This window comes from Coregonus lavaretus (assembly GCF_964263955.1).
Source record: "Coregonus lavaretus genome assembly, contig: HAP1_SCAFFOLD_1430, whole genome shotgun sequence".
In the NCBI taxonomy this organism is placed as follows: Eukaryota; Metazoa; Chordata; class Actinopteri; order Salmoniformes; family Salmonidae; genus Coregonus; species Coregonus lavaretus.
The window spans coordinates 25,415-38,855 of record NW_028165155.1 but is presented as its reverse complement, the minus strand read 5'-3'; the positions used below and the strand labels follow the sequence as shown (position 1 = coordinate 38,855).

The following is a 13,441-nucleotide window of genomic DNA, read 5'->3' as shown; positions in this document are numbered from 1 at the left end:
CTATTCACTCTATTCTATCATCCACACCACATGCCAGCTTCAACACAATCCATTTACAAGTTAAAGACACACCTTGGAATAAATAGCAAAGGAAAACTACTACTAGATGGATTTTTTATTTCCCATCACCATGAATCATATTTAATAACTGAACAGTAGCAGACCTAACTTCATCTGTTCCTGACTCTGGGTAGTGGATTAAAAAGACCATCAATCTCCAATGATAGTAAAGTACAATTCTGAACATTACTGATATACTGAGTGGCAAGTCAAGATATCTGCTGGGTTTTTATTGTAGGGTTAACAGCACCACCTGCTGGACAGGTTTAATGTTGCTTGACTGAGCAGTATGGGAGAATAAAAGATGCCAAACTTAGGGCCGGTTTCCCGGACATCTCCATTGAACATGCTTTTAGTCTAGGACTAGGCTTCATCTGTGTCCGGGAAACCGGCCCATATAGTTCAATTAGCAAGTAAGTAACACTACCTGTTCCATGATACTGAGGAAAATGACATTGAGACAGAGAACCAATTGAGAAAACATTTCAATGGTTCTGAATGACAACCAACATACATTAACAGCATACATCATGATTAATGTAAATATATAAGATTAAAACATTGCACTTACAAATAATATGAATGCATTGAATTGTAATTCATAACATCTTCTGAAGATCAAATCAATCAAATCATTGTACATAAAAACAGAGCAGAATTAATCATCACATCTGTATGGACCGTCACCACCAGCATGACTAGTATCTTTGTGGACCCTACTACAGTTTAACCAGCTCAGCTATAGACTACACCAGCATGACTAGTATCTATGTGGACCCTACTACAGTTTAACCAGCTCAGCTATAGACTACACCAGCATGACTAGTATCTATGTGGACCCTACTACAGTTTAACCAGCTCAGCTATAGACTACACCAGCATGACTAGTATCTATGTGGACCCTACTACAGTTTAACCAGCTCAGCTATAGACTACACCAGCATGACTAGTATCTATGTGGACCCTACTACAGTTTAACCAGCTCAGCAGTCCCAGAGAGCCCAAACCCAGGATAGAGGGGCTGAGTGAATGTGGTCTGGACTCTGTGGAGGAGGGTCATTGTGTCAGAGACACTGTAGAAGGACAGAGTACCTGCCTTGTGATCCAGGTACACTCCTACTCTGGAGGACTGAGGGTCTGATACTTTAGTCACAACATCATTGTGTCTGAAACAATAACCACCACTACACTGTAAACTCCAGGACTTGTCATTGTCTCCAAATTCACTACCTGTCCCTGTTCTGCTGATGTCTTTATATGAGACTGCTGTATAAACATCCTCCCCACTCCACTCCACCTCCCAGTAACAGCGTCCAGACAGACCCTCTCTACACAGAACCTGCCACCGGTTGGTGAATCTGTCTGGATGATCAGGATATGGTTGGACTTGGCCTGTATCGGTCACCTTTCTGTTCCCTTCAGACAGAGAGAGGTCTGTGTGTGCTGTGTTTGGGTCCAGTGTGAGCTGACAGGAATCTGGGAGAAGAGCAGAGCAGAGACCAATGAGGGGAGTTAGAACAATAAGTGAAGTCAGATACTGTATCTACCCTGTCTTTGATTAGAGCACAGCAGAGATCAAATCAGAGAAATATGAGGAGTCAGATAGATACCCAGTCTTTGATTAGATCTACTATTGCTATATATTTCTAGAGGGATTGTTAGGAGTGTCAGTAAAAAGAGACTGTTAGTTACTTCAGAATAAAGAGACTCACATTGTAAGAACTGTTCTCTGGTCTTGGGCTCTGGAGGCAGTACAACATCCACTATATTCACTACAGACACACAAACACATTCACAGAGAGAGGGAATGTTATCATCATACCATATTCCACATGTATATGACTAGTAGGGAACTTTCAATGGTCTAAAGTTGATGTTCTTATTATTTTCAACACACCTGTAGTGGAGATCTTGGTCCATTGTCCTTTAAGGACGTATTCTAGTTTCTCTCTCAGTTCAGACACAGTCTTACTCACATCTCCAAAGTACTGAAGAGGACGGACAACGATGCTGGGTAAGTCTGAAGATACACTGGTACCGGAGAGAGACTGATAACTCTGGGGGGAGAGAGAGAGAGAGAGAGAGAGAGAGAGAGAGAGAGAGAGAGAGAGAGAGAGAGAGAGAGAGAGAGAGAGAGAGAGAGAGAGAGCAACAAATGATTGAGAGTTTCACATTGAGTTTTAGTTTCATATCACATGTATCGAGGCAGTTTAGTTACCTGGAGGAAATGGATGTGATCCTCTGTGTGTGAGAGCTGCTCCAGCTCAGTGCTTCTCTTCCTCAGCTCAGCTATCTCCTGCTCCAGTTCCTCCAGGAGTCCTTCAGCTTGACTCACTTGAGCCTTCTCTTGGGCTCTGATCAGCTCCTTCACCTCAGAGCGCCTTCTCTCAATGGAGCGGATCAGCTCGGTAAAGATCTTATCACTGTCCTCCACTGCTGCCTGTGCAGAGCGCTGTTAAGAGAGAGAGAGAGAGAGAGAGAGAGAGAGAGACAGAGAGAGAGAGAGAGAGAGAGAGAGAGAGAGAGAGAGAGAGACTGACTTGTCTTACTTTAATGAGCCATCCTCATTACACTAACACCCCCACCCCTAAAAGCACATTGCGTGCCACCACAACCTCCACACAATCACATTATCCAGTACCCAACACCACAGTACAATACACCATCCAGCACCACATTCCAACCGTCCATCCAACCCCTCCTCTCCAGCCGTACAGACAGCCCCCCTGAGCCCCCATACCTCCTGAAACATCTCCACACTGTTGATCATTTTGTACAACTCAAACTCAACCCTAAGGCGTCAACAGTAATGGCATTACCCTGGCAACACAGAAAAAACATGATGAACAGTCTGTCATTGCAGAAAACGGACACCCCTCCCCAACTCCCAGGTCAACCCGAGCCAACCAGCTATTGGTGTCCAGGGCTCCATGTAATACCCTCCACTGGACGACCCCTGACCTTTCCAGCACTGGGAGCTTATAGAGCACCCTCCACCTATACCCTGCCATGCTCTCAGCCCCCACAACCCCCTGCCACTGATGCCCCTTCACTCCCACTAAGCTCAGAGTGTTAAAAGTCAGTAAGTCCTCTGGACTCTCCTGCCAGTCCCCAGTCTCTGCTGTCACTTGCAGTGGTGGAAACGGTGGTGGCCCCTCCTCAGGCTGCTCCAGCCCTCAGTACTGCAGCATAGAAATCAGAGACCCCTGCTGTATTGAGTCTCTCCGGCCGCATGATGAAGAGCTGCTGATCCAGCCCCAAACCACCAGCCCTCCTCAACAGAGCACATGCTGGTTCCCTCCAGCCCACCTCCGTACGGTACAGTAGCCTCTGTGCTGCTGAGTCAGAATGCTGCCACCCTGACCAGAAAAAATTCACTAACTTGCGCTGCAGGTCCACAAGCAGACCACCGGGGGCGTTGAGAATGGCCAATTTAAGCCATAGAGAGGATGCCACCAAGTTGTTGATGATCAGCACCGCCCCTCTGTATGCCACTTGGGAGATGAGCCACCTCCACTTCGTCAGCCTCGACACCACCGCTTGTGACACTCTTCCCAGTTCTTCCTATCCCAACCCTCCGAGCCCAGATACACCCCAAGCATCTTGAGCCACTCACAGCCCCACTGCAACCCCCCTGGAAGCTGCGGAGGTGCCCTGTCCCTCCATGCCCCACATAACAGAGCCTCACTTTTGCCCCAGTTTCCCTAAGCAGAAGACGCCCCCTCGTACACCCTCAAACTATTCTCCAGGGCCTGTAGGTTCTGCTCATCCCTAACCAACACAGACGTCATCAGCGTATGCTGACACTGCTATGCCTGTCCCCAACCCTATGCCTGGCTCCCACACTCCCTGTAGCCTCCTGCGTAGCAGGCCCAGAAAGGGCTCAATAACAAGAGTGTATAGCTGCCCTGACAGAGGGCATCCCTGGTGAATGCCCCTCCCTACCCAGACTGGCCTACTGAGCCCTCCCCACACCTTGACCATACATGAAGCCCCAGCATACGACCGCGACATTACGTGGTCCTCTGTAGCTCAGCTGGTAGAGCACGGCGCTTGTAACGCCAGGGTAGTGGGTTCGATCCCCGGGACCACCCATACACAAAAATTAATGCACGCATGACTGTTCCTGTAAGTCGCTTTGGATAAAAGCGTCTGCTAAATGGCATATTATGTATATTTATTTATTTAACATTTGAACACAGGCCACAAAATTCTCCCCACAACCAAAACAACACATTGAACAGATATTCATGGTCCACCCTATCAAAGGCTTTCTCCTGATTATGAACAGATTGTTTGTGATTGAGCGTCCTGGTACACAGTACGTTTGGTCCTTGTGTACAATAGAGTCCAGGTGGGACTTCAGTCTGTTAACGAGGACCTTGGTAAAGACCTTATAGTCCAAACAGAGCAATGCAACAGGCCTCCAGTTCTTTATGTCGCTCAAATCCCTATTTTGGGCAGGAGAGTCAAAGCCTCCCGTCTACAGCTTAGCAACAGCTCCCCCACCCCGACGCACTCACACAACACACGTTCTGTCCAATAATTCCCCAGAACTTTTTATAAAAATCCACAGGCAGACCGTCTGAGAGACAGCAGCTGAGAGTTTGTGAAAGGCCAGGGAAAGGTCTATTTGATTTCTCTGTGACAGAGAGAGTTTGGAAAGGTCTGTGAGCAGAACCTGAGAAAACCCAGCAAAAAAATAATATGCCATTTAGCAGACGCTTTTATCCAAAGCGACTTACAGTCATGTGCATACATTTTTACATATGGGTGGTCCCGGGGATCGAACCCACTACCCTGGCATTACAAGCACCATGCTCTACCAATTGAGCTACAGAGGACCACAGAGTTCTGCCCTCTATAAATTAGAATACAACTCCACAGCCTCATCTCCTCACAACAGAAGTTACCCACCCATCAGGCTCCCTCATGTCCCCACAACAGAAGTTACCCACCCATCAGGCTCCCTCATCTCCCCCACAACAGAAGTTACCCACCCATCAGGCTCCCTCATCTCCCCACAACAGAAGTTACCCACCCATCAGGCTCCCTCATCTCCCCACAACAGATGTTACCCACCCATCAGGCTCCCTCATCTCCCCACAACAGATGTTACCCACCCATCAGGCTCCCTCATCTCCCCACAACAGAAGTTACCCACCCATCAGGCTCCCTCATCTCCCCACAACAGAAGTTACCCACCCATCAGGCTCCCTCATCTCCCCCACAACAGAAGTTACCCACCCATCAGGCTCCCTCATCTCCCCCACAACAGAAGTTACCCACCCATCAGGCTCCCTCATCTCCCCCACAAAAGAAGTTACCCACCCATCAGGCTCCCTCATCTCCCCACAACAGAAGTTACCCACCCATCAGGCTCCCTCATCTCCCCCACAACAGAAGTTACCCACCCATCAGGCTCCCTCATCTCCACACAACAGAAGTTACCCACCCATCAGGCTCCCTCATCTCCGCACAACAGAAGTTACCCACCCATCAGGCTCCCTCATCTCCCCACAACAGAAGTTACCCGCCCATCAGACAAACGTAAAACAAGGGATTTTCTTGGTTTCCCCACTCTGTTTTTCCAACCCCTCTGGTGAAACAGAGAACTGAGCCCTGTACTATAATAGAATATAATATGCCATTTAGCAGACGCTTTTATCCAAAGCGACTTACAGTCATGCGTGCATATATATATATTTTTTTTGTGTATGGGTGGTCCCGGGGATCGAACCCACTACCCTGGCGTTACAAGCGCCGTGCTCTACCAGCTGAGATACAGAGGACCAGGTGCAGACACATTTATGAAAGCAAAGACAAGGTCATTATTTGGGCTCTAAACACTAACAACCTACCCTTACACACCTCTTTTGCTACCCCTGCACTAAGATTTCTGCCATGGCATTTAAATGTTTTTGGTTTACATATTCCCCCAGTCTCTGCTGCCGTTCATGTTAAGGAAGTCTAACCGTGAAATCTCCATAAGAGGTGGGAGGGAAATCACCACAATCAGAAACCAGTAGAGAAGCCCATAAAGCCGCCATGCCAGAAAAAAACATCCATTTAAGCAGATTCTGAAGACATGCCCTTAAGAACCCATGACCTATTTTCTCAGCCTATACCGCTTCCTGGGTGAGAGGACACTAAACCCCTCATTCTTCATCACGTGTTGTACTGACCTTACAAACCTTCCAGGATCAATCAAATAAGACTCCAGCAGAACCTTCTTTTCCCCCTTTAGTCTCCATCAGGAACCTAGAAAGTTCTCTCACCTTACATACTGGGCCCTCAGCCTGACTGGCTGTCAGTTCTGGATCCAATGAGCCGTCTGAAAACGAGACGCCTTGTCCTCCGCTCCCGCAGACTCACCTTCCCCCTCTTCCTCCTCCTCCATTGGCACGGTACCGTCCTCCTCCTCCCCAGTCTCTGCCCCCCTGCACTTCCCCCCTGATCAGAGCCTCTTCCCAATGACAGGCAATATTTCCTGGGATGAGCCCACCAAGCCTTCGCCCACCGGAGTCTCTGTTACTACAGAAACCTGCCTCAGCTCATGTAGCCCAGCTGCAACCCTCTCCACCACCGCTTTCTCCATGGCCTGCGCACCACCACTTGGCCATGCACTACTCTCCTCCTTCCTGGTACCACCACCACTTGACCCTGCTCTACTCTCCTCCTTCCTGGTACCACCACCACTTGACCCTGCTCTACTCTCCTCCCTCCTGGTACCACCACCACTTGACCCTGCTCTACTCTCCTCCCTCCTGGTACCACCACCACTTGACCCTGCTCTACTCTCCTCCCTCCTGGTACCACCACCACTTGACCCTGCTCTACTCTCCTCCTTCCTGGTACCACCACCACTTGACCCTGCTCTACTCTCCTCCCTCCTGGTACCACCACCACTTGACCCTGCTCTACTCTCCTCCCTCCTGGTACCCCCGCCATTTATTTTGCAATTCTGAGTAATCACTACTTTAGTAAGGATTAGTAAGGAAAAACACTTTATTCAGTACTACTGCAGTTGCTTAATAATTCCAATAGATGGCAGCATAAGACCATGAATGACATTTCAGAAGATTAGTTTAGTTCTCTCCCTGGATACACCACCACTCCACCTCACAGGAAAACTCCTCCTGCCTGAGCTTTTTACTGTCCCTTTCCACACTGCTAACGCAAGAGGAAGGACTGAAAAAGCATTTAACACATTACTGTGAAGTAATATAATGATGATTCATGTTTATTATTACCTGTTTTTATGGTCATGTTTTGAAATTATACTTCATTACTATGATTATCAATACGCCAAACATTAATTCAGTCACCTCTGGTCGACAAAAACGTATTTTCCTAGTACATTAATTGTAAAATTCATCAACCAGCATCGAGCACTCTGCCTTCTCACGCAAGCGAGGGGCATGTTGAGGTAAATATGCTAACCGCGACGGTTGCATTATGTAATTTATTGGTGGGCTGGAAGATGCAGTGTTTTTTCTTTTCTATTCAGAGGCTATTTACTCCCAATATGAGATAATTTTATATAGAAGGTTTTTATAATGCATGTTTACTAGGGTTGAGGTTAGCGCATCTGAGTAGGGATTATTTGGGTTCAATACCTGTCCTACCTATCAATCATATTGCTGCTTGTAGCCTATAACTGATGATCCCCACACTAGAAACACCGAAAACTATCTGTGCTAGCAAACCCTGTGTTCCACCCCTCCCCTGTGTAACCTTGAAGTTTGTTAAGAAACAAACACTTGTCTACGAAAAGAGACAACATGTTTAACGGATTCCGCTTGGCACCCAGCCGAGAGCACACGAAAACCACTTGCAAATTTACCAAAACTAACCAACTACTTGCGGTCTGTTCGGAAGCAATAAACGGAGGCAGATTAGCCACCACAACTCTTATCGAAAGAGGCGACATCTGCACCAACACACCCCTCACAACAAGACAAACCTTTTTCATTAACCCAACCACCGCCTTGTTCATTCTGGATGCAGAGTGCAGATGTTCCGCTCCAACCTGTTCGCCGACCATGAGCAAAACTTCCTCCACACCTTTCTCCGGAACGCACCCGAAGCGACAGCGTTTCTTCTCCACTCGGTTGAGGCCATCACGCCGCCCTAACAAACTACCCCTACTCCCCCCTCAACTCTAAACGATAAACAGTGGAAACCAATAAACAAACCCTCAAACCATGAGAAAATACATTTAGAAAATACGCAAGAACCAAAAGAAAAAAGAATAGTAGCCCTCCTCACGAACCACAATCTCTCACACCAACAACTTCTTCTTCTATGATATAATAGCGGTCCACAAACCAACGTTAAAGGTGCATGCCGCCACCTACTGTGCTGGAGTGTGTGGTCAATCACGGTTTCCAACATTTCTAAATCCTCCTACCTAACTCAGTACTTCTGAGAAAATAAAGAAGAGCCCTACTAACTTCTAATAGACCCTCCCCCATCCCCAAAATCCCTTCCAAACCCCCCCAACCCTGTCCAACCTCAATGACCCTACACTTCAATCTTTCCCTCTCTTCAACATACTAACAACAATATAACAACACATGCTCCACCGTTTCATCGACGTACCCTCCAGACACAAACCATTCACATGCTTGCAAACCAAATGTAATGAAAAGTTCAATGTACAATATCCTAAGCGCAATTGAGTAAACACCACCTCTTCCTTCCTAATCTGACCTTTGAATCTTGGTCCATCGACCTTTCTGTAAAACTGTAAACTATTCATATAAATGCCGGCCCTTGTGCTCAGAGTACCATCTCTTCTGCCACACATCTATCAAAATGGCTCTGATCTTACATTTGGCCTCACCTCTACCCAGTGGAACATTAATATCAATTATATCTAGTTTCAAAGCTCTTTTAGCTAACTGGTCTACAATTTCATTCCCTTCCACACCCGTATGTGCTGGGACCCAGCAGAATCTCACTACTACACCCATTCTCTCAATTCTCCATAATAACATTAATAACTCCAATAGTAGGTCACTCCTATTAGATTTACCAGATTATAAACTATTCAATACAGACAGAGAATCTCAGCATACTATAATTCTAACAGGTTGTACGTCCTCCACCCACTGGAGGGCAACTAGTATCACCAACAGTTCAACTGAGTATACTGACAGTTCATCTGTTAGTCTTCTACATATCTGCACATCAAATTCAGGAACGTAAACGCCTACTCCTGTGAGCCCACTATCTGGGTCCTTGGATCCATCTGTGAAAAGTGGTAGAAAAGCATAAAAACTTCTACCAATGTAATTGTCAACCAGTTTCACTATATCACTGACTTCTGACCAATCTTTCCTTTTCTCTACCAAGGTTAGATCAACAACAGGGTCAGGGAGTAACCATGGAGGAACATCCCCTATCACCACAGAAGGGCCAACCTCCAACTCCCTCAAACCACTCTCATCAGCAAGCTTTCCAACTGTCCAACCAAAACCACTGCCTTGTCTACTAGTATATTCCCAACAGTCATCTAGAACAGTAGCAGTGGGATGCTCAACCTCACAGCCTTTCAACCCAATAAGATAATGACCATTTTTTACGCTGTATATCCAAAGGCATCTCTCCTGCCTCCACCAGTAAGGCACATACAGATGTTGATTTAAATGCACCAATACATATCCTTAAAGCTTTATACTGGATTCTGTCCAGCTTCTGAAGCCAAGTCTTTACCTCTGTTCCATAAACTATACACCAGTAATCAATTGTCGTCCTGATCAGAGCTCTATAAATATCCATCAACAATTGTCTGTCAGCACCCTATTCATAACCAGAGACCCACACAACCAACTACCGCAAAAGTTAATGAATGAGAGAGACAGAGACATCGTTACAACACTGTACATAGCCATAATATAACGGTTCTTCTTCTTTGGAGTTTAACGGCGGTTGGTATCCAATATGTTGCATTACCGCCCCTACTGGACTATAATATAAATCCAGTTTACTATGTGATACAAAATGGGAAAAGGGGAAACTATAATAATTTTTAAAAACACCCTTCCAACTAACCCTACATATTAAATACCCACTACCCCATTCCACTACTTTGACCCTATCTGCTCCTGCACCATGCCAACGGCCTGGGAGGACGGGACACCACCACTCAACACACCCTGTAACTCTTCTGAAGTCTAATCTTGTATGCCCAAATACTTCTCTGCAGCTGCCACCACAACATCTATTTTCTGTGATTTACGTTCCATTTCTGCGGTACAGTTGATAACCATTGCTATGAACTCTAAGAAGCTAACTTTACTAAAGCATATATCACTCGTTGGCCTATCCCTCTGTGCTGGCACAGATCTACTACTCACAGGGATCCTCTCAGGATCTCTCACCCTTGACCCATCCTCCTCTACTTTCTTCACTGCCTCAGCATACGACACCTTCTGCACTACTCTGACTCTAGCCACCTCAACCTGCCTCTCTCGCACCGGACACTTCCGATCCCCAGCAACATGGGCATCCCAACAGTTGACACACACAACTTTATCCACCGAAACTACACAATCCTCTATCCCATGCCCTCCTGCACACTTCCCACATCTTGGAATCTCCCTCCTACAAACTGCTGCAACATGACCATAAACGTTGCACCTGAAACAGCACAGTGGATTCGGCACAAAAGCTAGAATCAAGATAACTGATATATCATACCATGACTTTCTCTGTTAAAGACTCATAACTCAAAAGGACTGACTCCTCTGTTTCACCACGCTCACCACCGGGTCTGTGTTGCACCAAACGGCGCGAATCACAAACACCAGCAGTTTTCAACCTTAATTGCTCCACTTCTACACTTAACGCTACCCCAGAAATCACTCCTTTCAATGGTGCCCTGTTCCTAAGAGCAAAGCAAGAAACAGATCTTGACCAAAGTTGCGTGACACGGAGAGCCCACTCCCTCTGGTCTGAAGAAACACAAACAAATATCCCAAGTCCACTACAGGTTACCTTCACTGATTCAACTGCACCCAACTCCTTTCCCACCCACCCTGAAACCACAAATGGATCTGCCAAAAGGAATGGATCCACTTTCTCCTACAATGTATCTCCTACTGCACCAGATTCTTCTTTATCATGTCCATTGATGCCAGGCTCTGGTTCTGAGCTCTTCACCACACCTTCTACCTCACTTAACTCTCCCTCATTCATTTCCATTTCACCTCCAGAACTCAGTCTGGCGAATGGCTCACTCTGTTTGCACTTGAGTTATAACATTTGAAATGTCTCTATTCCTTTGAAACTTTTGTGAGTGTAATGTTTACTGTTAATTTCTGGTGGTTTATTTCACTTTTGTTTATTATCTATTTCACTTGCTGTGGCATTGTAAACATATGTTTCCCATGCCAATAAAGCCCTTTGAATTCAATTGAATTGAGAGAGAGAGAGAGAGAGCTCCATGTTAATGTATAGGGGACATGAGTCAGTCATGGTTACTCATGGTTATGTGATGAGGTAGCCCCCACCTTCGACTTCAAAATCAGTGTCGGCCCTCAGCCCAATAGGGAATGTCCTCTTGGTGTAACGGTCAAGCTGTTGGTTTCTCTCCTCAGTAGACCCGGGTTCATATCCCGCCGGTTACATTAAGCAGTCTATTCTCTGAAAGGGGTCCAGACAGCCTGTTCCCAACAGTGGGGTCAGTGGGATTGGATAGGGGCCTCTCTCCCTCTCTCTCTCTCTGACTGGAGGAGAGAAGTGAAATGGTGTGTCTCCTCTGGTCAACAATACTCACCTTGAGAGACTCCACAGCCTGTTGGAGCTCCTTCAGGTCCTTCTCTCTCTCCTGGAATCTCTGCTGGATGTTCTGCTGACTCATCCCCAGCTGCCTCTGTGGAGAATCACTCTTCAATGAGCTATCAAGCTTTATTTGTCCAGTAGATCAATAGTATAGTAATGGGACATAGGGCCAATAGAAGTTAGGGATTAATATGTTGAGGAAGAGTCTGTGTGAAATTATATTATTATATTGTTATGTGAATGATTATAGTTTTAACAGTGCACAAAACAGGGGAGCTGATTGGGTGTTTGATAACGAATGATAATGGTGTTTGATAACGAATGATAATGGTGTTTGATAATGGTGTTTGACTTTAGAAAATGGTGATACATTTGGAGAATCTGGGTTAACATATCTATATAATCAAGGTTTGTGTTCATATTTGTTCTGCCGTGGATCGATATCATTTGTATGATCTCATATTCAAACAGCCTTAGTTCCTACTTTATCTTTAATTCTTTGTTTATCAGACAGTCACCAACAAGTAGTTCTGGTCTTACCTGTTTCTCAGTCCTCTCTGCTGCAGCTGACACTGTATCATGGCCTTTATGTTCATCCATCACACACTGATAACAGATACACTGCTGATCGGTACGACAGAAAACCTCCAGCAGTTTGTCATGATGAGAGCAGATCTTCTCCTGTAGTTGTGCGGTGGCTTTGACCAGCTTGTGCTTCTTGAAACCAGGAAATTCATAGTGAGGTTGGAGGTGAGTCTCACAGTAAGAGGCCAGACACACCAGACAGGACATGAGGGCTTTCTGCTTTCTGGTCCCAGTGCAGAAATCACACGCCACATCTCCAGGTCCAGCATAGCACAGAGCAGGAGGGGGAGCAGCCTGGAGTCCTGTCTTCTTCAGTTTCTCCACCATCTCAGCCAACATGTTATTTTTCCTCAGATTAGGCCTTGGAGTGAAGGTCTCTCTGCACTGAGGACAGCTATAGACACCTTTCAGATCATCCTGATCCCAGCTTTCTTTAATACAGCCCATACAGTAGCTGTGTCCACAGGCAGTAGTCACCGGCTCCTTCAGTGGATCCAGACAGATGGAGCAACAGAACAGTTCCTGATTCTCTGCCATTTTGGTGCTCTCTCCCGTAGGTTAAGCAATGGCAGTGTCAAAGATGACTTTCTGTTCAGTGTCAAAGATGACATTCTGTTTCATGGAACTCTACACCAGAGGACAGGAAGTGGCTTCCTACTTGACTGTGTACTCTGTATGTAGAGGGGATGTGGTTTCTTTGATAAGGAAGTGTGACAGAGTGTTGGGTAGTAGGCAGAGATGGTTAGTATTTATGTTTGAAATACATATTTTAATTACTTCTGAATATTTTGTCATTTGAATTACACTGGGCTTAACTACACTCCAATGCATTTTGTATTTTGTACTTTCAGAATACTAAATCGTTTTCTATGCATTTTTTTATAGCGGTTCACATCTTGTGGCCCCCCATTTCACCCTGCATTGGTATCAGAAGTCTGATAGCACTAAGGTGTGATAAGAACGTCTGTTAAATTAACTAAATATAAATGTATATGTAAAAATGTTG

General features: G+C 45.9%; 1 protein-coding gene across 1 annotated transcript; it reads right to left on the bottom strand.

The window, feature by feature from the left end:
• Nucleotides 1-275: 275 nt before the first annotated feature.
• LOC311116213 (tripartite motif-containing protein 16-like) lies at nt 276-13,041 on the bottom strand. Its single transcript, XM_084191332.1, has 6 exons — nt 12,391-13,041; nt 11,846-11,941; nt 2,279-2,512; nt 1,958-2,117; nt 1,773-1,832; nt 276-1,536 (listed from the first exon to the last, which is right to left on the bottom strand). Exons 1-6 carry the CDS (start codon nt 12,970-12,972, stop codon nt 1,028-1,030), a joined length of 1,641 nt encoding a protein of 546 aa, XP_084047458.1. The 5' UTR covers nt 12,973-13,041; the 3' UTR covers nt 276-1,027.
• Nucleotides 13,042-13,441: the final 400 nt, after the last annotated feature.